At 37.0% G+C, this 26,905-nt stretch overlaps 3 protein-coding genes across 3 annotated transcripts in view; 2 read left to right on the top strand and 1 right to left on the bottom strand.

The window, feature by feature from the left end:
- oxct1a (3-oxoacid CoA transferase 1a) overlaps window positions 1-2,285 on the bottom strand; it is a 66,271-nt gene extending 63,986 nt beyond the window's left edge. The window contains exon 1 of the mRNA XM_007247169.4: window positions 2,135-2,285. Coding sequence (XP_007247231.2) covers window positions 2,135-2,197 — 63 coding nt within the window. The 5' untranslated portion in view covers window positions 2,198-2,285. The remainder of the gene's footprint in view (window positions 1-2,134) is intronic.
- Window positions 2,286-5,399: 3,114 nt separating this feature from the next.
- Window positions 5,400-9,518, top strand: rimoc1 (rab7a interacting mon1-ccz1 complex subunit 1). Its single transcript, XM_007247167.3, has 6 exons — window positions 5,400-5,529; window positions 7,136-7,245; window positions 7,687-7,833; window positions 8,301-8,432; window positions 8,507-8,621; window positions 8,762-9,518. Exons 1-6 carry the CDS (start codon window positions 5,451-5,453, stop codon window positions 8,995-8,997), a joined length of 819 nt encoding a protein of 272 aa, XP_007247229.1. The 5' UTR covers window positions 5,400-5,450; the 3' UTR covers window positions 8,998-9,518.
- A 752-nt stretch (window positions 9,519-10,270) lies between these two features.
- On the top strand, window positions 10,271-18,433 carry fbxo4 (F-box protein 4). The gene is made up of 7 exons (XM_007247166.4): window positions 10,271-10,542; window positions 11,364-11,602; window positions 13,128-13,348; window positions 13,853-13,928; window positions 14,108-14,277; window positions 15,356-15,525; window positions 16,329-18,433. Exons 1-7 carry the CDS (start codon window positions 10,396-10,398, stop codon window positions 16,410-16,412), a joined length of 1,107 nt encoding a protein of 368 aa, XP_007247228.2. The 5' UTR covers window positions 10,271-10,395; the 3' UTR covers window positions 16,413-18,433.
- The last annotated feature ends 8,472 nt before the right edge of the window (window positions 18,434-26,905 follow it).

Raw genomic sequence — 26,905 nt, 5'->3', positions numbered from 1 at the left:
TCTACTCTGCAGCAACACTTGCACCAATATAACCTTAATAGGAGAATTGCCATCAAAAAGTATTATCATAAGCGCTGACTCTTTAACACAAAATGTAACATTGGAATTGTCTAATCAAGTCTGATGCATTTTGGAAACAAATCCTGTAGACTGATAAATTTCAATCAACCCTTTTGGCCACAATTATCAAATGTATGATTAGAAAAAAAGGTTGCAGATTTTCACTAAAAGTAATTTCTCCAACTGTTAAACATGAGGGTGGATGGGTCTTGCTTTTGGCTTGTGTTGCAGCCACAGGCACAAAGAACATTTTACTGGTAGACGGAAAATGGATTAAACTACATACCAGGAAATGCTGGAAGCATCTGAAACATCATACCACACATTTTTAACAGCAGGAAAATAATCATAATCACACCTCAAAATCCAGAATGGACAAGCTCAAGAGACGTTGGTCATTTAGCTATTTACAGTTCCATATTTTAATCTGGAGTGCACACACATTCGTATCCTTTCTAGACTATTACACTTAAAATGAAATAAAAATATTAAATCACATTAAATCGATATACAGCTCTGGAAAAAAATGGGAGACCACTTAAAATGATGAGTTTCTTTGATTTTACCAAATTAAAAACCTCTGGAATATAATCAAGAGGAAGATGGAGGATCAAGCTTAATTGCTTGATTTTTTTGCACCAGGAGTAGCATAAAGTTAGTAGCAGTTTGTAAGACTGGTGGAGGAGAACATGCCAAGATGCATGATTAAAACCAGGGTTATTCCACTTAATATTGATTTCTGAACTCTTTATGAACTTTATGAACGTGAACTTGTTTTCTTGGCATTATTTGAGGTCTGAAAGCTCTGCATCTGTTTTGTTATTTCAGCCATTTTTCATTTTCTGCAAACAAATGCTGTCAATTAAAACTTTTTTGTGTTTGGAATTTGGGAGAAATGTCTGTAGTTCATTGAATAAAAACAACAATGTTAATTTTACTTAAACATACACCTATAAATAGCAAAATTAGAGAAACTGATTCAGAAACTAAAGTGGTCTCTTAATTTTTCTTCCAGGGCTGTAAATATACATAAATGTGTAAACAAGTCTTTATTTGAGCCCTGAAAAAAAATAAAGCTAAATAAGACATTTATTTTGTATTTTTGTGATGGAAATGTGTTTATGAAGTCTGTCTTAATGAAAATGTACATACTCTTAAAATTTGTACACAGAAAACTATATATACACATACAGGTTGATAACTGATAATGCCCAAACAAAATCCTTAGCACACCTAGAGTACATTTTAATTTTCACCCAACTACTTTTTAATTGAATGCTTTTGTTCAGTCTATTTACTCTGCTGTTTGGTTTCCACTGGAGACCCAGTCCTTCACAGCTTTAACTGAGTTTTAATGACCTCTGTTTAAACAAAAAAACACTCTGACTTATCAATTATACAAGCTTTAAAGTCAGAGACAAACAATGAACATATCTCACTGTACAGGTCACCAAGGTCACACACACAGGCCACCTGCTTAGGCTTTCACTTACTGTTCACTAGTGCACAGTTGTTGTTTACCAGTGTGTTTGGAGAGGATATGTTTCTAATGGATAAGATCAACTATTTTATGCCTAGAATTAAGCTTTAATTTGAGAAGACTTTAGATATTCAGGTTTTGCAAAATTTTCTCTTTAAGCTTAACTTTAACTGACCTCTGCTACAACAAGAAATTCTACGTTCCACCTTAAATAAGCAGCAGTTACGTTCTGGCGCGTCCGGAGAATTAATGTATCTGCTATAGCATTTAAGGTGGTATGGGAAGAACTCCGAAAAGCAGTCGACTTTAATCCCAAATTCAAGTCTGCTTAATACAAAATACGATGAGTACTGTTAATTTAGTTAAAATACACATTCATAAGAGTAACTTATCCAACTAAAATTACCTTAATTAGCTGTGCTTTGTAAACATGCAGCCATAGTGAGCCGCTATCAGCAGCGATGCTACAAAGTCAAGTAAGTAGTTAGCTAGATTAGCTCCTTCAGCAGCACCAGGCTACTGTTGAAGCTAAAGCTAAAGCTCCAGCTACCCCTCTGCCCGAGGCTGAGCGCAGCCGGGGATGAGCACACTGACCTTGGGGAGGCAGCGGAGCCTGAGCCGAATCCCCGCCTGAAGCAACGTCGAGACAGGCGCCATGTCCTTTATACCAAACACACAGAAACACAGAGCGAGAGAGGAAGCAATGACAGAGAATAAGATTACATTAAGAGAACAGGGGGGCTGGACGTGGGCGTGGCTACGGGGGGCTCGCTTGTGATGTCCAGAGACGAGCTTTCAAAATAATAGGGGGCGGAGAATAGTGGAAGGTGGGCGTGACTATATGAGCTCGGTTGTGATGACGAGCTTCTAAAATAATAGGGGGCGGAAAATAGAGGCGTTGGTGTTTATTGTAGAGAGGAATAATAGCAGAAGGTGGGCGTGGTTATATGGGGCTCGTTCTGGTTTGTGTAGGTAAATTCTATTTGCAGAAGCAGAGTGGGCGGGACTACAGGAGACTGGTTAGCCTAGATAGATTAGTTTCATTGTAGAAAAAAGAAAGGGGCGTGGTTACTTTGGAGGCTTGTCCTGGAGATGGCAAATAACAGAAGGGGAGGAAAAGTGGGAGGGGCTACATTGGTACACTGAAGGTTTGTTGATTTGTTGTGGAAATAGGAATTACAGACAGGGGTGTTAGGAGATACACAAGGCCAGTTGGACAAAAGATAGGTCAAACTGCAGAAAGAGAGGAGGCGTGGCTAAATGTGAATTTGTTGTGGACATGGAAAGTACAGACATGAGTGGGCGTGGCTATGTGAAAAGATAGATGTTGCAGAAAAACAACATTGAGAACTTCTGGGCGGCTACACTGCGGGCTTATTTGAGTTGATTATAATGATTGCAAACATGTTCAGAACCCTATACGTTTCGTTTTATATATATATATTTTAATGAACACTAGCCTATTAATATGACCAGATTGATCAAGCTGATCAACCTACTTTGGTTAAACTGATAGATCAAATAAACATACAAAATCAGATAAAATTATAATACGCTGTGCTGGTGAGCAGCTAAGATGCTCAACTAGCTTATGCAGGTGCATATCAATACATGTAATATCAAAATTTATTTCAGTTTGGAGAGCCATGTCATCTGCTGGTGTTGGTCCACTGTGTTATATCAAGTGCAAAGTCAGTCCAGTGTTTTCACAGAAAGTTTTACAGCAACTTATGCTTCCCTCTGCTGACAACTTTAATGGAGATGCAGATTTCATTGTAGATTTTGTGTGTCCTTATCATGAAGTGGATTTAACACAGATGAACCGATTGTATCGGATAGTGATTCAGTGATTCATTGTTGTAAATCTTTAGACACCTGTCTCTATGCTGCCCTCTAGTGTCCAGTTTAATTTCCTACAAGTAGTAATTTATATTGATTATCATGTTTTAATCATTAAACTTATTCACAACACATTTGCCCGTATAATTGGTTCGTAACGGCCTTCACTACTGTAAACTCTCACGTGCAATTGTATGTAGACAGACATGTAGTAGACATTTTACTAGTCACTGATCTATATGTAGTACCAAGTACAATGTCAATAATGATGCTATTGATTTCAGTTTAATTCTCAGAATGCACAGGAAAAAAAGTATACTTATTTTAAGCGGTTTTAGCGTATTATTAGGCAAAACTATAGGGGGAGTGAGCTGTCAACCATCGTAAAGCACGCCGTTGGCCGGCCACCAATCCAGCGGACAGACACAGCAGAAAGAGGCGGAGTCTCTGGTTTAAAGCTGTGCGCAGAACCAATCTGACTTTTCTACTGTTACTCCCTCGCGGGTGTGTCTCGTGGCTTTGTTTAAATTATTTATTTGTTAGTTTGTTAGTTTGCTACCATATTTGTTGTTGGTCTAGTACTGTGCAAAAGTTAGCTCGCCTGACTTTTCTCACACCAAGATTATAAAGCTACTAGATAAGGAGTTAGACCCTGTATTTTTGTGCAATTATCTTTTTGTGATCATAGCCCTCTCCTGTTAGATGTTCCTGCACAATTTAAATCTGCTTTCAATGTATGAGTCACTGCCTAAAATCATTTGCAGTGTTCCTGCTAATTAGATGGTTCCGATGTTTTCAGTCATATGCATTTTTAAAAGTGATACGATCCACAGAGAAAAGTGATTTGAATTTCTCCCTTTTTAAATATCTTTGAAAAATGTTACAAGTCTTTTGAAACGTAGTTAGGAAAAGGTGTTTTTTTTTGTTTGTTTTTTTGCTTATGTACATTAAAATGCCATACAACTGAGGGTGAAAGTGTGTTACACCTATTGTGAACCTGAATCTCAAAGTAATATTTAGGCTTATAATTGTTTGCTTATTTTTGTGCAAATGAATATGTAAAAATGGTAAACAAGTTCTAATTCTTTGGTCTTTTTGGAACTTGATGCCAGTTCTCCAACTGATTTGCAGTAGCATTTGATTACACATAAAACACTTACAAATCTTAATCAACTTGTTTGTAATTTAGAGGATCTAGTTATGCTTAGGAGAGAAGGAAACACAGAAAAAAACAAATGGAGCATGTGATCCAGCCGAAGTTCTTGAAACTTTGATTCACTCCTGCCACTGAAAATCAGGGTAATGCCCAGACTGCCAAATATGAAGATCCTGCAGACTTCAAAATGACAAAGTTCTCTAGGAGGTGCTGTAGCGCTGTTGCCTGTACACAGGATGCAGAAAACATTTCTTGTGCAGAAATGTTGGTTATCTTTAGTTTACTGTTGTAGTTCTTTTTCAGAAAGCTGTTTTCTTCTACTCCTTGCATTTTCAATTACCTCTTCTTTTTACTCCGTACATTTTAAAAATGGCTTCATCCCATTTCGTTTCAGATTGTTTTCATTCCGACTTGCCTTTAATAAAAATACCCTTACACTTTTACTTGAGCTAAATGCATGAGTTGATACCTTAACTTTGAACCCTAGTATCTATATTTCTACCTGAGTAACGAATGGAAATACTGACGCCTTTGATGAAACATGTCGGGGGAAAAAGTCTGTACAAGTTAACTAGGAAAGCTACCATTGCAAACATCATGCTATTATGAAGTGTCTGGGGAGAAGAAAGAGCTGTATATGAATACTGTAATAAAAATTAAACACATTAAAAAACAGATGTACGATATAAGTACTTTCTTGTACTCAGGGATACACTTTTCATAATTTTACTAGCAATACAATGCATTAAAACGCACTATTTTTCATTATTAAAAAGCTCTTTATTCCTTGTCTGTAGCTAATAAAAGCTTTTATTACTAAACAAATGGTAAAAAGCACAAATCCGTTACAGTGACACGTGAGCAGCTGTTTAAACCCCCTGACCACGTGACGGTCACGTGAGCGCGCGTGCGGCGATGGCGGAGCTGCGCGTGCTGGAGAACAGGATCAGTCACCTGTCGGACAGGTGCGCCGCGCTGCGGGCGGAGACACACGGTACAGAAGCGGGGAGGACACGCCCGGAGGGTCCGGGCTCGGTCCCGGCGGGGTTTGGGGCTGTCGGAGCTGAGGAGTGCTGGGTTAGAGCCGCTCGGAGCAGGGGCTGCGGGTTAGCTTAGCAACACAGCGCTGTGTTTACGGAGGGAGGCTAGGCTAGGCTAGGCTAACTGGAGCTAGGCTAGGCTAGCTGTGGTAACTGTGTGTTTACAGTGAGTAAAGCGGCCCCTCTGTTCTGAGGCGGTGAACAGCGGACTGCTAACAGGTTCATTTATTAACTAGTTTAACTAGTAAACTGTGTAAGTGTGTTTTTACACGGAGTAAAACAGTCCTTCCGTTTAATCGTTAAAATTCCTTTAGACTGTATCTAGAAGAACAGTCTGAAAATAGCTAAGCTAGCTAGCAGGGAATAGCCAGGGGTGTGTATAAATATCTAGTTTGTTAGTTAACCTAACAGGCAAGGTAAATGTGTTGATGTTTTTTTTTTTACAGACATTAGTTAGCTGTTAACTAGGTTAAGCTGGTCTGTAAGATTTTTATGAAAACCAGCTAATGATATCAGAGTTGCTGTTTTAATTGGGAATTCCAAATAATACTTAAAAAACAGCTTCTCAATAATTCATGTTTTAGAATAACACATTTAGAGTAGGATTTGTTGTGATTCATTGTACACTTAGTTACCATCTACAATTTGTTCACAGTGGTTAATTTATGTTAATTATTGGGATTGATGTGATAATTAAGCTGTAGAACGAAATTTGGGTTTTACATAATGTTCATGTAATGTCTTATTCTGTAGATGTCTTGTCTGTCTCATGTAAACTGAGTTTTGTCCAAATTCTTACCCAAGTTTATGTAAACGAGCTGATTGGATAACTGACAAACTCTGATATTTTGCAGTAATCGTATTATGAAGTGTAAACACACTCCGTGTTTCAGGCGTCAGGCAGTGTATTCTTTACAATTTGGAGTAACAATTTTTTGTGAGATTGCTTTTAGTGGGTTCAATGTCTGTTCATTTGCCACCACTGAGAACAATTTTGGTTAGATCATTTTTCTAGAATTTCACACTAAAACCCACAGATTCATATTTATGCAAAAAAAGAAATAAATAAAGAAATAATATATATATATATATATATATAATAAAATAGAGCACCAGAACACCTAAACCAGGTTTCTGATTTGGAGGTGGAAGCACTGTTTGTGTAATGAAGTGGGCTATAGGATTAAGATTAGTTAAACTCTCAATATGTGCTGTGGGATTTGTTTAGACTGTGTGTGGTTGTAAATTGATAATATATGACTATTATTTAAGTGGTGAGTGCACACTGTTATTTCTTCATAAACAATGTAATTTGGATTAAACATTCTGTGTGTTTTTACATCCCCTATAGATGCATTAATTGACATTTAAAAACCTCACAATGCAGTATGTTGTTTAGAGAGAGCATGCACCACCTTTATATTTACTAAAGCACACATAAGGCCATAATAGGATACATAATACAGGAGTCCTGGCTGGCGTCTAAACCTGGTAAACTTACTGTAAATCCATTAACAATTAAAATAAGTATTGTAATTTTGATCTCTCTTTCTATTCTAGATGATGACTATCTACAGAACGCCTCTTCCATACTGGAGAAGCTGAGGAACTATAACACACAGGCGGGAGAGAGCAGCAGTGTGGCAAAGCTGCTTCAGGATTACACTCAGGTACTGACTCATATTAAAGAAGCAGTTTGATGAAAATCCCCTGTATTATGATTGAGCTCTGACTCCTAACTCAGTCTGTCAGCCAAGACATGTCATCACTGTCTGAAGAAAAACATGTTTATTCCTTTTTGTAGATTTTTTTTGTTTACTGCATCATTAAACACAGCAGTTGTCATAATTTAATTATTATTGAACATATAGAAATGCCCCAACATTACTTATATAATAATACAATTTTAATATAAAGTAATAATTGTAATAAAATCCTTTTAAAACGACAAATATATTTTATTCCTAGATTTGTTTACTTAGAATTATAACAAAAAATCAAAATTTAATTTGACAAAAGGTGCACAGACTTTTGCATGAGCATATCAAATTTTAGCAATAATATGGACAGATGTAACTTGTGTGATGTCCTTTCATATTGCATATATGTAGGTTATCCTGGACATCACATTCTATGAGGAGAACAGGCTTGTTGATCAGGAGTTTCCAGAGGACACATCCCCCTTTAAAATCCAGCAGCTACTGCAGGACCTGACCGAGCCTGAGGTTTTAGCAGGAAGGCTGGCACCAAACCAAGAGGTATTTATCACTCACCTGCTTTTGTTTCATTAAAGCTGTTCTATAATGCTTTATAGTGTTCATGTGATGCACCTTTTAGGTCAGACTGAAATGCCTTAAAGGAAGCATAGTGGGCACAGTGCTGTTTATATAATCCATAAACTATTCTGACCGACTGTAATATTCCCCAGGAAGTGTAAGGGGTGCTCTATAATGTTATGATCCACACTCTAATTATTGTAGTCTGAAATACAGAAATTACAGGATGTGTTCCTTTATACAATACATTCCACATGCTCATTATGATTAATTATAAAGTAATGTAGGCATAGGGGGTACTTTAAAATGTTTAGATGATCAACACATTAATTCTAACATGCTATAGTACACCATAGCAAGGGTGGGGCTCGCTTTATAATGCTTTATAATGTTCAAATGATTCACTCACTCATTCTGAGAGATTGATATTGGTTTGATTATTGATCCAGGTGCAGTGTGTGTTGGGTTTGGAGCTGTTGGAGTGTCTGTACTGGCGCCGGGGAGCTCTGCTGTACATGTACTGTCACACGCTACATCAGAGAAAGCAGTGGATCAAACAGAATAAAGCCACATTCCTAAAGGTAGGACACTTCACCCTTCCCCTGGCCGTAATTGTGAGTGTTCAGTGTCTCACTGTGCTCCCTGTGTTCTGCAGTGTGTTCAAGAAGGCGTGCGGTACCTGATGAAGATGCTGCAGGTGCGGAGCTCTGTGAAACTGAATGATGGTGTTGTTTTCCATGATTCCACAACTGCAAACTTCCTGTCAGAAGGTATGTAGATTTTTGTAAAATAAAAACTGTATGTGTACCATATTTAAGCGATAAAAGGTTTAGAAATGTGTATGATTGCAAAGACAATAATTCAAGTTGAAATAAAAATTCATGTCTTCTTATTATTATTATTAATGCAGGTATCTTCTCAGACACACACTTGCTGACAATGATGTACATAGGGGAGATGTGTTTCTGGGCGGTAAAGTACGAGGACAGCAGTGCTGATGGTGCGGAGCAGAAGGAAGACCGGCTTCAGTTCCGCGATATTGGCGCTCAGATCCTGAATAAGTACGTTCTGGCATGTGAGGGTCCGCTGCAGGGCCAAGGCTGGAACACAGAAAACGCTAAAGAGATCCTCAGCATCCTACAGTAAACACAAAGCTCAGCTGTTCCCACAGTTAGTTCAACTACAAAACAGTAAAGTCATTAAGAAGCACTTATCTTCCAGCCCGTTACCTGGACAAGCATTCTGACAGCGGATTAACCATTCTGATGTAAGATATAAATAAAACTATTTGTTAAAAAAAAAAACAATATTCCAGTTCTGGAAAACACCTTTTATTTATTTTAGTTTAATTTATTTTAAATTGCGTTTCTACATGTTCTGAGAAGTGTTTTAGGGCGGGGTGTACAGATCCGTATTCACAGCCATGTTTGAGTACAGATCTTTTTCTTTTTAATACCATATTTGTAAACTGCATCTCTTTTGCTCACATTAATTATTAATGTTGCATCTTTTCCCCTTTGACCAGCTGTAATGTTCCCAGATATGAACTTTGATATTTTGATAGTACTTTTAAAAAGCTAAACTTTTGGCTTGTATTATTTTCCAGTTGTATTTCATGCTTTGTTTATGTCTTCATTGAAAATAAATTTGGTTTAAAATATGTTTAATTCTGTCTGCGCACTACTGTTTTTTTTTTTTTAATATAAAAATAGGCATGACTGGGAGTTCATCTGATTTTACCTGAGACTCTTATTGTGTGTTACTGACACATAGTTTTATAATAATGTTAAAATTGTAGCTGAAGTTTTAATGAATATAATATTTTTTTATTATTTACTAAAAATATTTTTAGGAATATACATATAAATAATAACACTAACACGCTTTACAGAGGGAGTAAATAACATAACTAGAAAATGTTTATAAAAAAATGAAATAGGAAGAAAGTAATGAACAATAAAAATGTATTTATATTAGTTATATATTTAGTTAATAAATCAATAATTCTCATTGTACTATTATTAAAGTACTATTTATTCATATCTGAATTAGTGTAATATATATATATATATATATATATATATATATATATATATATTATAAATTACATATAAATTATCTAGACCTTATTATAAAACTAAATAGAAACAAGACATTACCGTTTGCTAAAATAAATAACTAAGTAGAAACTTAATAAAAAGTAAAAATACAATAGATAAGAAAACCTAAACATATGTGTGTGTTAAAGTATTAAAAGTATATAGATGCCCCGCACACTCACATATTTATTTATCAAGAGCATAAGATGGAATAATTTGAACTGGCTAATTAGAAATTATAGGGCTAGTCACTTCCCTTCAGAGGGAGCTGAAAACTACAATACCCAGAATCCCCCGCGGCCCCTGACAGCAGTGAAGACGTGTAAGTTGTGACAGTTCCGGGAGATGTGAGTGGAGCGGTGGGTTCAGGCAGGTGTGTTCAGGTGTGCGGAGCTGTGGTCGCTTCATTAATAAGACTATTGATCAGAATCTGATCTCTGTGATCATGCGGAGCGCTCTACTGCGCAGCCTCAGGAGCGTCCGCGAGTCTCTGCTGCCGGACACCAGCGCGAGAAGCTCACACCTGCCCCAGCGGCGCGAGGAGGAGGAGGATGAGGATGAAGGCAGCAGGTCCTCTCTGGATCATCTGCCGGTAAATTTGGCTGTTATCTGTCCTTTACTGAAACTAGTGTAAACTCTGATACTGAGACACTTCACAATAAAAGTCTCTACACTCCTGCTTTGTTTACCAACTGTAATATTTTAATAATATATTTATAGTATAATATATATAGATATTTAGATAATTAGAGATTTGTATAATTTAATATTAGTAAAATTTAGATTATTTTATGTAATTTAAAATGAATTAAATACACCCTGAAATATTTTTTTTCATTTAGGTTATATGTAAATATTTGTCATTGAGCTTAATATGTGTAAATATTTGTCATCTTTATAATATTGTTTATTATCTGTAAATGTATAGCTAAACCTGTTATTATAATTATTTGACTTACCAAGAAAAATATGTGGACATTATTATTTTTTAGGAAAAAGGAAAAATCATTAACTTGAATTAGCTGGTATGTTGATTTTGTTGAAATTTTTTATTGTAAAAAAAAAAAAAAAAAAAAATATTTTTTTTATTTTATTTTAATTTTGTTTAAGTTTTGTTAATTTAGGATATCTAAATAAATTATTTTCTTTATATTTTTATTCATGTAATTAAAATGTTCATGTTCTGTAAAAGGGTGTAACTGCATTATTCTGTTATGTTATCTTCGTAGCAAGTTGTATTGGTTTAAAATAACTGCAATATTGTTATTGCAATTATTTCTGCAACAATATATTGTCCAGACAAAAATAATTATTGTCACAGGCCTTTTTATAATAATTTATTTATCGATTTATTTAACTTATTTTTAAATAACTTTTATTATGACCTAATCAGTATTGGTGTTTGGCCCTCAGGTGGATATGCAGTTTCTCATTATGACCTACCTCCCCCCTGAGGACCTGTGCAGGCTGGGAGGCTGCAGCAGATACTGGAGGTCGATGGTTCAGGAGCCTCTGCTGTGGAGGTACTTCTTCATGCGGGACATGGCCAGCTGGACCTCTGTGGACCATTTGTCCATGCCTCAGGAGGAGTTCCTGAAGACAGCAGCAGTGACGGAGGGATCAGAGCTGCAGAGACGGGACTACATGTCAGAGTGAGTGAAGCAGAGAGGGAGGTTTCTGCACTGTTTACATTCAGTTCTATAAAAATGACACATTTGGAACATTATCAGTTATATATTATTTACTACAATCTTTTAAAGGTTTCATTCATTTTAAAATGTCTAGTTGTGGTCTCTAGTATAAATGATGTGTGAGCGTGTTTTTGTGAAAAAAAAAAGTGCTCTGGTGAGTCGATATAATGGTGCTTTAAGTCTTGTGAAGTTTGTTTGTTCATACATACAAACACATCGCCTCTGAAAAGCTAACAGCACTGCAACACCAGAGAGACAGATAATGCACAGAAATACTGTTTGAATGGGGAGAGACCAATATTTAGCAAACTGAAGGTCTGATTACCGTGTCAGAAACATATTTTAAATCACTGATAAACTCAAATGAAAACCTCATTAGCATTTTGTAGCGCTTGAATTTAAAGGTCACCTTCCGCGAAAATCCGATTTTTCTTGTTTTTTGTGGAATACAGTAGGTCTCTCCGAGTTGAATGTGTACACCTGCACATTAAACTATTTTGCAGCCCCCATTGTCTGCAGGAGCTAAGCAAAGAAATCCCCCCTCCCCCCCTCCGAAAAACGGGTGAATTTTGAATTATCTTTCTGCCTACGTAGGCAGAAACTCACAGACCAGCCCACCTTGGCTCGAGAAACTCCCAGAGGCGGAGCTGAAGCGACGCAACATCACCGCTCATCAGTTAGGAGGTGGGAGGCAGTGAGCGGCAGAGCGGTGGAGGGTCGTCGCAGTGCTCCTAGCCAATCAGAGGAGAGATATTTGCATTCTGTTTGCATGTATGAATATTCATGAGCAAAGCTGGAATCCGGTCATTTTGGACACACCCCTAAAACAGTCCATTAAAAAAGAGCTATACAGAGACACCTGAGCACTTTTTTTTTTACAAAAACGGCTCACATGTCATTCATTCATACTAGAGACCACAACTAGACATTTTAAAATGAAAGAAAAAACGACGGAAGGTGAGCTTTAAAAACTCACAAAAAAAAAAGATTTTTTGTCTCATTAAGGTTGCTGCGCCTGCACAGATCTCCACGTTGAGGGAGATAGGGGTTTTTCTTTTACCATGCAGCTACACCTCTGCTCTCAGCACAAGCAGCAAGCTGATTGGCTGTTCTTACTGAAGGGCGGGAATTTATCTGTGAACAGTTACCATGATTAGTCTTACCGAAAATCCCATTCACACTGGAGTTAGTAGTTAATCACTTCATCAATAATGTCTCTGTTACGACTTGATGTAGTGTTATTGTGCAACTTTCTAGTCAAGTATTTTTTTTTTTTTGTGAGTTTTCTTGCCACACGCATCCCTACATAAATCTGTTCGCTAGCTTATTGAGCTACATTAGCCTTTTAGTTCTAGTTTTATATAGTGAGCTATAAGCTTCAACTAGTTGTTAGCTACACTTCATTGACCTCATTGCTCCAGCATTAAACATGTGTTGGCTGATCCACCTTGGAATAAGTATCTCTATATTGGTGGATCTTCTGCAGGTATCTGCGCTGTTCCCCAGCATGCCGGCGTCAGTATGGGCAGCACCGGCCGGCTCTGGAGGCTGTGGCGCATTTCCTGCAAAACCTGGTAGCCGGAGCAGAGCCGCGGTTCGCCATGCTCGGACCCGGTCTGGAACAGCTGGACATTTCTCTGATGACTACCATGATGTACTCTCCACACATCCTGCCTATGGCAGGGATACCACAGCGACAGATCGAAGGTACGTTCAAAGTCACAAACAGACACGCAAACACACACATACACACACACACACACACACACACACACACACACACACTTCAGCAGTATTTATTGTACTGGGTTATCAGGGGCAGTGCAGAGGTTGAACAGTTCAAGGGGGCTGAATACTTTTGCAGGGCACTGTACATGAATGATAAAAAGTCATTATACATCCACATAGGTCTAATATGTTCAGGTGAATAAAGGTCTAATATATATTTAGTTTTTTACAAAAAGAATCTAAAATACACTATATATTGTTGATATGGCAAAACTATTACACAACACAAACACAATTAAACTATGTGTATGTTTACAAACTATATATATATATATATATATATATATATATATATATATATATATATATATATATATATATATATATATATCATATTTCTCTTGACACACAGACTTAACCTGCTGTCAAATACAAGTGCAATACTGTTTAATTATTTTTGTTTATTTGTTTTTATTATGTTAGGGATTGGATCTGGAATTAGTTTTCTGTATAACAACCGGCATAAATTCAACATTATTACTTTATACTCAACTTACAGGTAAGTTGTTTTGTTTTACTGGCTTTTATACAGCTCTAAATCTTCAACAATATTCAACAATATTGTTTGTAATACAACACGTGATTTACAATGTATATTATTATTTCTGTAGTGTTACAGTTTTGCTGTATGTTTGCATGCATGCATGTGTGTGTGTGTATGTGTGTGTGTGTGTGCAGCTCAGAGAGGGAGAGAGCTCGGTTGGAGCAGCAGAGTGTGCGCAGTAAGCTGTTTGTTCAGCAGGGGGAGGTAGAGGGTCTGCCGGTGTACAGTGTGACCCCGCAGGTACAGGAAGTGTGTCAGGCTGTGAACGGGTTCATCTTCGTCTCAAACGCTGAGACTGACCGGGGTGAGATTTACACAACAGCAACAGCAACAGCACTATTACTTTGATTTGTAACAGAATAAATTAACATCTTTGCAAATATCTTCAAATATCTTATAGTTGTATGATAGTAAAATCTAGTAAAATGAAATATATCTACTATTATCGGCTCAAAATACCACAGGAACCGCTCTAAGCCTTCACACTGAGCACTGAGTAGAAAGATGAAGATGTATATGTTATATCATCTTTTATATTCTAATAATAGAAAATTATATTCTGTTTTAATATATCGTATTTGTTAAAAATATAATAGAAACAGCTCAGCTGTCACACTCAGTAAGAATGTTTCATAAGAATTGTTTATGAACATGCAAATTCCAAAAAATTTTGACAGTTTATTTAATAGTTTTGTGAACTGAATTGTGGAACAATGTTGCACCTGTTACCCACATTAACATACAGCTCTGGAAAGAATGAAGAGAGCACTTCAGTTTCTGAATCAGTTTCTCTGATTTTGCTATTTATAGGTTTATGTTTGAGTAAAATGAACATTGTCGTTTTATTCTATAAACTACAGACAACCTTTCTCCCAAATTCCAAATAAAAATATTGTCATTTAGAGCATTTATTTGACAGAAAATGAAAATTGGCTGAAATAACAAAAAAGCTGCAGGGCTTTCAGACCTCAAATAATGCAAAGAAAACAAGTTCATATTTAAAAGGTTTTAAGATTTTAGAACTTAATATTTGGTGGAATAACCCTGGTTTCAATCACAGTTTTCATGCATCTTGGAATGTTCTCCTCCACCAGTCTTACACATTGCTTTTGGACAACTTTATGCCACTCCTGGTGCAAAAATTCAAGCAGTTCAGCTTGGTTTGATGGCTTGTGATCATCCATCTTCCTCTTGATTATATTCCAGAGGTTTTCAATTAGGTAAAATCAAAGTTACTCATCATTTTAAAGTGGTCTCTTATTTTACTCCAGAGCTGTATAATGTAGATGTGTATATTAGTTGGTATAACAACAGAATAACACCAAATAACCATAGTGTGTGCATGTGTGTGTGTGTGTGTGTGTGTGTATGTGTTTTCTCAGGGCGTATGGAAGAATCCAGTCAGCTGCAGTCTGTCCTTCAGCCCGTTTGGGGTCCGGCGTCTCGCCCACTGCTCGTTCTGTCCTGCGTGTCCAGAGAGGGAGCACAGCGGACCCCCAGTGTTACTGTAGCACAACAATTACAGCTCCACCTACTGGCCAACCCCTGGATGGTGAGATCACATGACACAGTAATATGTATCTGTTGAAATGACAAATATAGACAAAATCTAAAATCATGATTATATCAATATTTTTTAAATAAGTGTTAGATAAAAAAAAAATTGATCTTCGTTACTTTGGTTAATGGATGTGAATGGAGGTTTAGAACACAATGTGACATACTTTCTATATTCTATAAACACAAATATAAACACGCCAGATACCAAGCATGTCTTTGCTGTCTGACTGAATCTGGGGTCAGTGATGATGGATCATGATAGATTATTTTACTGGACTCCTTTAAACTCCTTTAAACTTAGTTGCTCAGTTATTATTTAAAGTGAATTATTAATTATTTATCAGTGTGATTTACTTCCTTCTTTTCTTTAACGGTTATGGTTAGGGGTTAGCACATTCACCTCCCAGCACTGGGGTCCTGGGTGGAGTTTCTGTTTTCTCCCCTCTGAGGACGCCAGTTTTCTCCCATAGTCCAAAAATATGGAGCTCAGGTGAATTGGATATTCTAAATTGCCCAATAAATTGGATACTCTAAAAATTTGCCAGGTGGACTGTTGTTTCCGGTTGAGAGTATGCTGTGCATGATTGGCTGCCGCCTCTCACCAGTGTGTGCTAAATGTGTGGAGAATATAATTGTAAGCATCCTTAAGTGGCAAAAAGGCGCTATATAGGTGTAATTGTAGAGTATCAGAAATGTCTGGTGGCTTTTCAGTAGCTTTTTTTACATATATTGTAATACTGTTTAGCTTAATATAAGCATGTAACTGCCCTTGTGTGTGTGTCTGTGTCTGTGTAGGTCCAAGATGTAGTATCAGAGTCTTTAGCTGGACTGCTGGACGGTATTGGCTGGCTACTGAAGCATTCTGGGCTGAGGCTGTGACTCCAGTGGGCTGAAGTAAAATCAAATTTACACATATAAACTTAAGGAATATAGCATTCCTGTGGTGGTATTATTATTATTACTGTTGTTATAATTAGAATTATAACACTATTACAGTTCAGTTGCCTTACCTCAAGCAATGTTTTGTACTTATTGAATGAATATTGCACTGTTTTTAATAGTTTTATATAGAACCATGGTACTCAAAAAAAAAAACATTTAGATGCTTAAAGGATTCTTTGCCTGGTTGTGTCTGGCCCACACTACAGATTTAAAAAATCTTAAATAATGATGAAACCGTGAGAGACTCCATACATAAAGTTTTTCATTTTTTACAGACTTTTCTGTCTTTAATCTTTGTTAGTTATCATCTCCCTCACACTACACAGTCTGCCCTAAAATAAAATCTGAATAAAACAGCACTACCTTTAGGATTATACACTCCTTACCAATGATTCTGATTCTCGAAACCTCGAGATGGGTGTAATCAATCAGTGGATACAGCAAAACCATTGCTACGCTAGTTGTGAGCGAATTTAACTCCAAAAAAAACGTAAGAAAAAAAAGGCCAATAGTTTAAACCATGTCTGAAAAGGAAAGAGTTGACATAGCTATTATGTACTGCAACGTGAGCTAGAGATGAGTATACACTTATTGTAAAGAACTTCTGTTTGTCTATTCATCAATACATCTGGCCCGCAAGTATGAAACATCTGGGCCGTGAGGTTGTTTAAACTATAATGAACGATAATGAAAAAATAAAATAAAATGCTTCTCTGGCGAACTTTTGTTTACATCCCTCCCCTCTCTCTCTGTCGCGCTTGGTGTGACTTTAGTTTCTGCCCGTTCTTGTTTTTCTGCCGGTTCTTGGGCTCCCTATCTCCTTATAAGGCGTTTTTTTCCCAGCCGTTTGCCAATTTACTAGCCTGAGTAGCAGTAGTATATTAGACCGCGACCCTGACGACACGGGTTCGATCCTGAGTAAGGAGCGGTGTGTTTATTTTTTGTTTGTTTTTTTAAGTGCTTTCAGATCAGCTGTTCTGCAATTGGGTTCAACAACCCTCTGGGCTGGAGAGCTACTAGTCTGTAGCACTCCATCCCATTACACTTTTTATTGGCCTGCCACTTAATGGCTTGGAAAATATCTGGCCAGTGGCCAAAATTATTTGCCGACCCCTGGTTTAGGCCCTATCTTACACCCTGCTCAAGACGTGTTGCGATGATCATGGCTATTATACACCCTGTCAACAGTCTATATTCACACCTTGCACCTTGGCTCTTAAAGGGAATGGCAAGCGACACGCTGATGAGTTCATTTCACGTTACGTACAAAACATACATATGATTAATAAAGATAATTTGTATATGTCTTTTGAACGTTTCGAGCCTCACAAGGTGTATTTTTTTGCATCTTAAAGATACCAAACATACACTCACACCCCCTAAATTGATAGATCGCCTATAGATTGCTAAAATTTCAAATATAGAGACAGTATACACCATGTATAGCCCTTCAGCTTAGCTCTACAGGATACTGTCGTTAATATTAAACGTTAATCTAATATTAATATTTAATATTAAACGTTAATATTAAAGTCGTTAATATTAAACATGTCTCATATTTACGATTCACGATCGGGCAGCTCCAACTTCTCTTGGACAAGATAAGAGGACTAGAAATTAGATTATAGACACACCCACTACAGGTTAACCTGAGAAGATCATTGTTTACAAGCACCCTAAAATTTACGAGAAGAGCAATCGGCCTCAAAATCAGACTGATAAACCTGTAACCTGTTGTGTGAGCCAGGCATTAAGTGTTTTTCTGCTCTTGTAGAACCTGTTTCAGTACTACAGTGTATACAACATTTTTGCTCTCAATGTTTAGTTATGTTTTTTTATAAAACAGTCTCTTTGCTGTATTTTTATATATATTTTTAATTAATGTTTACATTGAGCCAGTCAACTATGTAAAACCAGCCAAATGTTTCATTAAAAATCAGACACAAAAAAAGGAAAAAGCACTTTTGTTTTTTGTAATGATTAAGGTCTGAAACTTTCTGGGATGTAAACACACACACACACACACACACACATACAGACATGCAATTTCCACCAGGGGGCAGCAGCATCTTATTTTCAACGCAACAAGAGTTGTACAAACCTTCACCTTCCCTCTAAACCCACAATTCTTAAACCTCAAATAGATTAGGCATGTTTAGTGGAAACATTAATATATTTCCAAACATAACTCAACTATTTTGAGTTAGGTGAACATCTATGGCCAGAAATCTTTAAGTTAAACCTAAAGTATCTAAAATAAGTTCAGTCTGTAACCATTGACTGCTTCTTTTCTGTTGGCTTTCGGCACAATCTATTTGCATTCTTAGTGTTTCTCCAATTTCAGACACTCTACCCCAGGCTAGCTTGGGTAAACCTGTAGCTCATATACTGTGATTGACTGTCTGGGCTCTGTGTTGTAGGCAATAAGAGCAAGCATCATTTTCTGAGCTGCTTCCTCTCGCTCTGTTGGCTGTGTGCTATACTGCTCACTCTCACTTTTGCATTTTTTAGGGAAATTGATATTTCTATATCGATATTTTACCAGTCTAAATACAATTAAAGCTCTGGAACAAATAAGAGACCACCTAAAATGATGAGTTTCTTATATTTTTTTACTAATTATAAATCTCTGGAATAAAATCCAGAGGAAGATGAATGATCACAAGCCATCAAACCAAGCTGAACTGCTTGATTTTTTGCACCAGGAGTGGCATAAAGTTATCCAAAAACAGTGTCATGTCACAGAACATGCCAATATGCATAAAAATTGTGATTAAAAACTTTATGAATATGAACTTGTTTTCCTTGCATTATTTGAGGTCTGAAATCTCTGCATCTTTTTTCTTATTTCAGCCATTTCCCATTTTTTATTTGGAATTTGGGAGAAATGCTGTCCGTATTTTATAGAATAAAACAACAATGTTCATTTTCCTTAAACATATACCTATAAATAGCAAAATCAGAAAAACTGATTCAGAAACTGAAGTGGTCTTTTAATTTTTTCCTGTATATTTTATTCGCTTGACCATAAAATTCTAAATTTTATAAAACCCATAGCCAAACTACCAAGAATGCCTTCAACGGATGTCTGTACCTACAAACATCTTAAAATTTGCCTTAATCATGCAATGCTTACTGTGATGAACATCACGCAATGACAGTCTCAGATGACTGATACAGTGATACAGTGAGAACACATGCCGGAGTGGTGGGCAGTCATCACTGTGGTGCCCTTGGAGCAGTGACGGTTAAAGACTTTGTACAAGGGCCCAACAGTGGCGGCCTACCAAACCTGGGTATCCAACCCACAACCTTGATGTTGATGCTATAACCACAAAGGCACCAGTGATGTTGCCATTAAAGAATTTTCTATCATTATTTGTTTTGATATTATATTATTGCCCATCCCTACACTGAACCCAGCAACCTGTTGTTGATTACTGTGTTAAATCTCTATCTTTAAGAAATTCCTGAAGACAGAACTCTTCAAAGAGCACTTACTCTCTTAACACCTCTAACTAACTAACTACTTCTAACCTCATTTCCTTCTTCCCCTCCTTCACTCCTCTTTCCCATTATTTCCCTTTGACCTCCTTTAGGCCCTATCTAAAGATGTTTTTACCTTTAACTTCTATTACTTTTGTACTTGGACAAAAGCGTCTGCCAAATGTAATGTAATGTAATGTAAAACCTATGTGATATATCAGCTCTGTGACAGGCGGCACATGGCACCACTGAAGTTCAGGCTTTATTTCAGTGGTCAGTGATTGTGTGTTTATACAGTCAGACAGCAACAGACAGAAAATCAGCAAAATTATACAAAATTGTCTTTCTGTTTTCAACCCAAATTGATTATTGATAAAAAAGTGGTAATATGAATCATTGGAGTGCATGTACGTACATGCGTACGTGTGTGTGTGTGCGTGCGTCTGTGTGTGAATCAGCTGAGATGACAGAGGTAATTTCACTCTGAACAGAGGGGAGCACTTCTCCGTAATGGGCATGAAGGCGGGGGCCGTCTCTGCGTTCAGCTCAGCTTTAATGCGCTGAAATTGCAGCAATCAGGATTTTATTTTAAATCACGGTCTGTGCAGCTCATTAGGAACATTTACAGCCGACCCCAGACCAAAGAGATAAGAGAGACCAAAGTGACGAGAGAGATGAGAGAGACAAGCAAAAGAACTGAAGCAGAAATAACACATCCTTCACTGGTTCAGAGCTACAGAAACTCCTTATTAAAACCGATCGGTTTCTAAACTGTTCTTTAAATTTGTTTTTAATAACCTTGTCCTAGTTAAAGGATTGATAACCTGCTGTATGGTTTAAAAAAACAGCAGAAGAATCTCTAAACGAAGCTATTCTAAAAGAACCTTGGTTCTATACTGTATAAAACACCATATATAGATCACAGGTGGAGCAGCTCTCTAAGTGCCAATCCTTTTTCACTGACCCCTCCAGTCCTGATTTTTTTGTTGGGGTTAGAGGAATAGGGTGAAGTGTTAAGCCTTCATTTCCCTACATCATGTTCAAACAAACAACAGAGGTCAGCTAGACGGAGAACAAAGTAAAACATGGGATAAATTTACACAGAAACAGACAAGGAACACCTGGGGTAAGATAACAAGGGGGCTGGGTTACAAATAAGACAGATGAGAACACTAATGAGAGGGTGTGAATAGGGCAGGGCTAAAATATAGGGCCATGTGTTTAAAAAGGACCTTTTCCTTTTATAAATTATGAGAATGATATTTTACACTCTATATGATTGTATATGTTGATAATAAATACTGCAATGTAAATAATACTGCAATTAAAAAAAAACATTTAAACGACTGGTTTTGTGTATGTATTGTGGATATTTGAGTATACTCAACTTTCAAAAATGAAGTATAAGCAATTAATACGCAATTGGGATACACCCTGTATCTCAATTTAGTTTTCATCATGGCAGTGATTTCTGAACAATCTCCTAAAACATGAAAAACTACAACATTAAAAAAACGAAAAAGGCAACATTTAATAAAAAATACTACTAAACGCCCTCTTTTTGGATTATAAATCCAGAAGCATAGTATCCTAAGCATAGCCGAAGCACTCTTTTTTTACAATGCTGTAAAATCATGAAACATATCAGAACACCAGACATGTTTAAAGTATTAAAGACCCAGACTTAGTAAAAGTACAAGTGCTCTATCAAAACAGTGACCTGAGTAGAAGCTGAAGTGTTATTTAAACAACACATTTAAGTGGACGTACTAAAGTACTTAATAGTTTATTGTAAACTGTGCTACCAAAGTACTTAAAGTAGAAGTACAGTACTGTGTTGTGTAGTTATTACAGAAAGCAGTGGAAAGTTCTCAGAGTGAAAGGCTGAACCGGAACAGTGTGATCTTCTTATAAGATCAGCTTGATCACTTGATTCACTCGATGATGAGGAGCTTCATTAAACTTGGTGTCAGTGCAGAGCATCTACCGCTCTGGCTTCAGTGATAATGTGGGTTTGGAATATATTGTTAGGATTTTTATAATTGTAACAGGTAAAGATGCGGCACATAAGAAAATGTATCAGAATAACATTAACAAAAATTAAATAAAATTAAATAAAATTAACATTGTGGAAAGTAAAATAGTACACCAGTAGATACAGATGCAGCATTTCAGTACTTAGGTACATCTCTAAAGAACACTGACGGAAAATTACTACATTTAACAGACATTTCCCGGCCACCCTGCTGATAGAAAATTACAGTCCTTTTACAGACATTTCTTTAACAGTGTGTCTTTAGTACCATGTGTTCTTGCAGTTATAAATTGTATTTAAAGGTAAAATTATTATATCTGAGGAATTATAGGGGGAAAATTACAGAAAAACTTGCTACTTTTTATGTCATGGTTTGTTTTGACAAAAAGCAAACAAATAAACACAGATTCAATTCCATTTAAACAGTACTTTGTTCAAGTATACAGCAATTTCTACACAAAAATCACATGACACATTCTAATAAACAGTGTATTTTTTATTTTAATATGATTTTCCAGAGAAAATATTTACAGTGAACATATTTATTGCACTTTTTTTACACATTGTACCTGAGCAGGCATTTGCTAGCTGATAACAGAATTAGCAGTTAGCTGTAACAGAATTAGCAGTTAGCTGTAACAGAATTAGCAGTTAGCTGTAACAGAATTAGCAGTTAGCGGTCTTCTCCCTGTGTTAAGCTCTGCCACAGTTTGAGTAATTATCTTTAAAGAATGGGCAGAGGCCAAAATATTGAATACTGAATTTCACATTATCAGTTAATAAACATAAACGAAATCTTATAAAACCTCATGCATATTTTGTATGGTTTGATTCAATAAAGCTACCAAAATTGCTTTATTTTGGCTACTGCGATTCCACAGATCTCCACAGTAAGGAGGAGCTTCCTTCTGTCTCAGCACAATCAGCAAACTGATTGGTTCTTGTTGCGAAAAGGTGTTATGAGAAATCCCATTCATACTCCAGTCAATGCTCTTGGTTTCCTCATTTATAATGTCTCTGCCTTGTGCAGTGAGCATTGTATAATGGGAGTTTTTGGTAAGTTAGCTACATTAGCTACATTAAACCAGACTGGCTATTTTGTGGTGATTTTCCCACACTATCACTTTTAGGTCAGAAGTAGAAGAGTTCTGTTGGACAGACGTCTCTTTAATTGTAAGTTCTCTCCATCTAAGTGGAGAAAACTGACCTGATGTAAGTGTGTTAGCATGTGAGTGCTAAATACGTGCTGAACACTTGGTTAGTTGTTAGAGGAAGTGTGATAAGAGTGAGAAATAAAGCTCCATTTGAGCTCATTAAACAGGCGACTGGAGATAAGGTGAAGGAGAACAGCTCTTAAACTCAGTACAGTAAATAAACACAGCTGTGACGACTGTGAACTGAGGTAATGTTTCTGACTCTGGTTCAGGGTTCATCTGGTCCACTCAAGAACATAAGGAAGAACCACTGAGAGGAACTAATACTGAATATTCCGTTTGCCTTGGAAGTTGGATGCCAGAGCTGGGAATGGACATGATGGAGTTCCTGTTAAACATAATTTTACACTATTTCCATTTACATCATTTCCAAAAGTTAGCTGGAGAGGAGTTTGCCACAACTGGTTGACGAGTCATTTAGCATTTATGAATTTCAGCGATACTAGTTAATAATGCATTTTACTGTATTTTGTGCATCCAAAACAAGAAAACTAGACACCATACTTACAGGAGTTGGACATTAATTTTAGTGTGGGAGGTTTCATGGCTAAATTGGAGCAGCCTGGTGGCCAATCTTCAATAATTGCACATTGCACCAGTAAGAGCAGAGTGTGAAGGTTCAATTAGCAGGGTAAGAGCACAGTTTTGCTCAAAATATTGCAATGCACACAACATTATGGGTGACATGAGTTCAAAAGAGGGCAAATTGGTGCACGTCTTGCTGGCGCATCTATGACCAAGACAGCAAGTCTTTGTGATGTATCAAGAGCCACGGTATCCAGGATAATGTCAGCATACCACCAAGAAGTGCGAACCACATCCAACAGGATTAACTGTGGACGCTGTAAGAGGAAGCTGTCTGAAAGGGATGTTCAGGTGCTAACCCGGATTGTATCCAAAAAACATAAAATCACAGTCAACTACACGTCAACTATAAATCTGTAAACTGCTATATGGTTATTATTATGCCATAGCATAATAATCGGCCTACTTCACAGACCATTTCTTGAGCCTGATCTGACAGGGTCCAAGAAACGTGGTGGGAAATCTTAAGGATTTAAGGATTCAATGATTCAATGAGACTTTTGTCATTCTATTGTCATTCACATCACATGTGGTATATGAGGTGGAATGAAATTGTAATCTTAGGGTCCAGTTTACACCCAAAATAGATGAATATAGATAAAATAAAATAGAATCAAATAAATTAGAATAGAATAAAATAGACATCAAGATAAATACAAAAAAGGAAGAGTAGGCAAGTAGCAGCAACATAAAGTCCAAGTTTAAGAGTGCAAGTTTTGCTATAGCAGCACAATGGTAAAGTGTCTCAGTGCCAGTAAAGTCTCAGTGTTGTTTAAATGTGTAATTGTCCTTGTAAAGTGTCAACCTATCTCTCTAATCTCTAACCACTGAGCCACAAACACCACAGAAGCATTTTGACGGATAAAAGTGGGATAGTCCTGTATGTATTTAATGGATGTATGGATTTAATAAGACACAAATCAATAGAAGTGATAATAATTAACTACATTGGTTGGTGAAGCTTTGCTGACTTTCCTAGTAGTAAAATCAATATATCAATAAGAAATATCAAATCAATAAAAGCATGCAAGACAAAAAGAGAGCCTCCAAGAGAACATGTGAAAGAATCAAGATCCAAAAAGGAACCAGAAACTGATGTGATCTGCATTGACAGGTTATGATCTGTGCCTATGATCTCTACCTGCTGCAGCGTAAATGTAAGAGAGATCATTTATATACAATTATTAATTTGTAAGCAGTAATGCTAGATATAAAATGATCTCCGCTTGCTATCTAGCTCTTTACCCCCACAGTGGGCTTGGTGCTTTTCTCCTCTCTGTAATTGAGGTGAACCGTGTGATTAGTATGCTTCGGTGGGAGCTCTATTAGATCATCCGCTTACAGGAAAAACGGGAGAAAATATTACATTTGCATGCTGCAGCAAAAAAACAGCTAAATGCTAATTGCCTTGTTTTTCTTCACTCACTGGGGCACACTCTCCTACACACTCAAACACACACTGCAGTTAGTGTGTTGTTTACTTTGAGAGGTATTTTGATGCTGCAGGTCAGCTTGACTTTGTTAAGTGACGTTTGCCTGTACAGTAGGGAGGATTTATCACAGCCCTGAAGATCTGATGATGAACATAAATCCACTTCATTATGAGGCTCCTGTACTGATTAACCCTGCTTTAAATGAGAAGTTCGGTGAAAATCGAATGGTCTGATTGATCTCTGGCCCTATTCAGTTGATCAGCCAAAAGGTATTCTGCACCGGATGTGTGTTTCTTTAGCTAACGTCACTGACAAACATTAGACCAAGGCCAATTTATACTTCTGCGTTAAACCTGCACCGCATCTTGTGCTGTAGCCTGACTAGAACCTCCCCAGAAATAACTATATAGTTTGTGATACTATATAGTGGGGTTGTTTACAGAGATGTCTCATAGGCGACAGTCAGAGTGCAGTGTTTTTTTTAACAAAATAAGCTTATTATCTGGGTTTATTGATCAATCATGTGCTGAACTTCTCCTTTAAACTGAAGAATCAGTAAATCAGTAAAGATTGACTTGGTTTTTAATCTGAAATGCTCTGATTTCCCAGCTAACAAAGAACATTATAAGAACATTTTGTAATGTTTTGAAAAGGTTCCAAGAAGGTTAGCGTGCAACATTACATAAATAATGTTCCAGAAACAAATAATGTTTCGCGCTAGACTGAACTAACATTAGGGAAATGCTAATAGTAACATTACAGATGTAACCAGAACATTTAGAAATGTTAAATAAAACATTCTTAGAGCATCCAGAAAACTTAACACGTGAATTGTAAAATTCAGAGAACATTCTACTAACCAAAAAGTGTTAGCTCAGTGCTTTCCTGTTCAGGAAAAAATACCAGCTTGGCGCCTGTCTTGTAGTCCTTCTGGGCTCTAACGCGTCCCTATCTATTAAACACACTGACAATATTATTTCCTCACATTTTACTTGTCTCTGGTCATAAAGGTTTTCAGAAGAATGCAGATTAATTCTTTTTAGGTTACTGATCCAGTTTGCTTGCTCACTTTTATGGTTGCAGCACTGTGTTCACCTGCTATTGTTTTACATACTTGGCAACCTGGGCTGTGGAAATAGGACTGGAAAATGGGCAGTGGGTGGGATCAGGGTCTGAAACACAAAAAGACGTCTATTCCATAATTCACAACTAAAAAGGAGCACACTGGCTGAATCACTGCTGTCAAGAGATACCGGTCCTTAAACTTAGCATATTTCCTTAATACCTAATGACACATCCTGAAGATTTTATTACAGTTACTACAGAATACTTATATATATATATATATATATATATATATATATATATATATTAGTTATACATATTAGTTCTTAGATTACTTTTTCTAACACTCTTTGCCATGTTTTCACCCTCAGACCAAACCTGCAGCATTCCTTCAGTGTCAGAGATGGAGGGTCTTGTTGATTTTGGAGAGTGGCCACATTTTTGGTCAGTTCCTGACCACCAATCTGACTTTAACCTTTCCCTCTGCATCAGTGTATCCCAGCAATTACACTCTCACACCTACGCAAACTACATTATCTCTGCACCCTGGGGGTCTGAGACGTACACTGGCCTTTACTAACCGCTGACCACCAGATTAATCCAGTTCTGACC

Source organism: Astyanax mexicanus, chromosome 12 (assembly GCF_023375975.1).
Source record: "Astyanax mexicanus isolate ESR-SI-001 chromosome 12, AstMex3_surface, whole genome shotgun sequence".
Classification (NCBI taxonomy): Eukaryota; Metazoa; Chordata; class Actinopteri; order Characiformes; family Acestrorhamphidae; genus Astyanax; species Astyanax mexicanus.
The sequence above is the reverse complement of the archived record's forward strand: the minus strand, read 5'-3'. Positions and strand labels throughout refer to the sequence as shown.

What these genes read in the sequence shown, in the direction of transcription:
- rimoc1 (XM_007247167.3), top strand. Translation starts at nt 5,451, where the DNA reads ATGGCGGAGCTGCGCGTGCTGGAGAACAGGATCAGTCACCTGTCGGAC. An exon ending in GCTGCGGGCGGAGACACACG is followed by an intron (nt 5,530 to 7,135) that starts GTACAGAAGCGG and finishes TTTCTATTCTAG; the next exon opens with ATGATGACTATCTACAGAAC. An exon ending in ATAAAGCCACATTCCTAAAG is followed by an intron (nt 8,433 to 8,506) that starts GTAGGACACTTC and finishes TGTGTTCTGCAG; the next exon opens with TGTGTTCAAGAAGGCGTGCG.
- fbxo4 (XM_007247166.4), top strand. Translation starts at nt 10,396, where the DNA reads ATGCGGAGCGCTCTACTGCGCAGCCTCAGGAGCGTCCGCGAGTCTCTG. An exon ending in AGACGGGACTACATGTCAGA is followed by an intron (nt 11,603 to 13,127) that starts GTGAGTGAAGCA and finishes GATCTTCTGCAG; the next exon opens with GTATCTGCGCTGTTCCCCAG. An exon ending in TACTGGCCAACCCCTGGATG is followed by an intron (nt 15,526 to 16,328) that starts GTGAGATCACAT and finishes GTGTCTGTGTAG; the next exon opens with GTCCAAGATGTAGTATCAGA.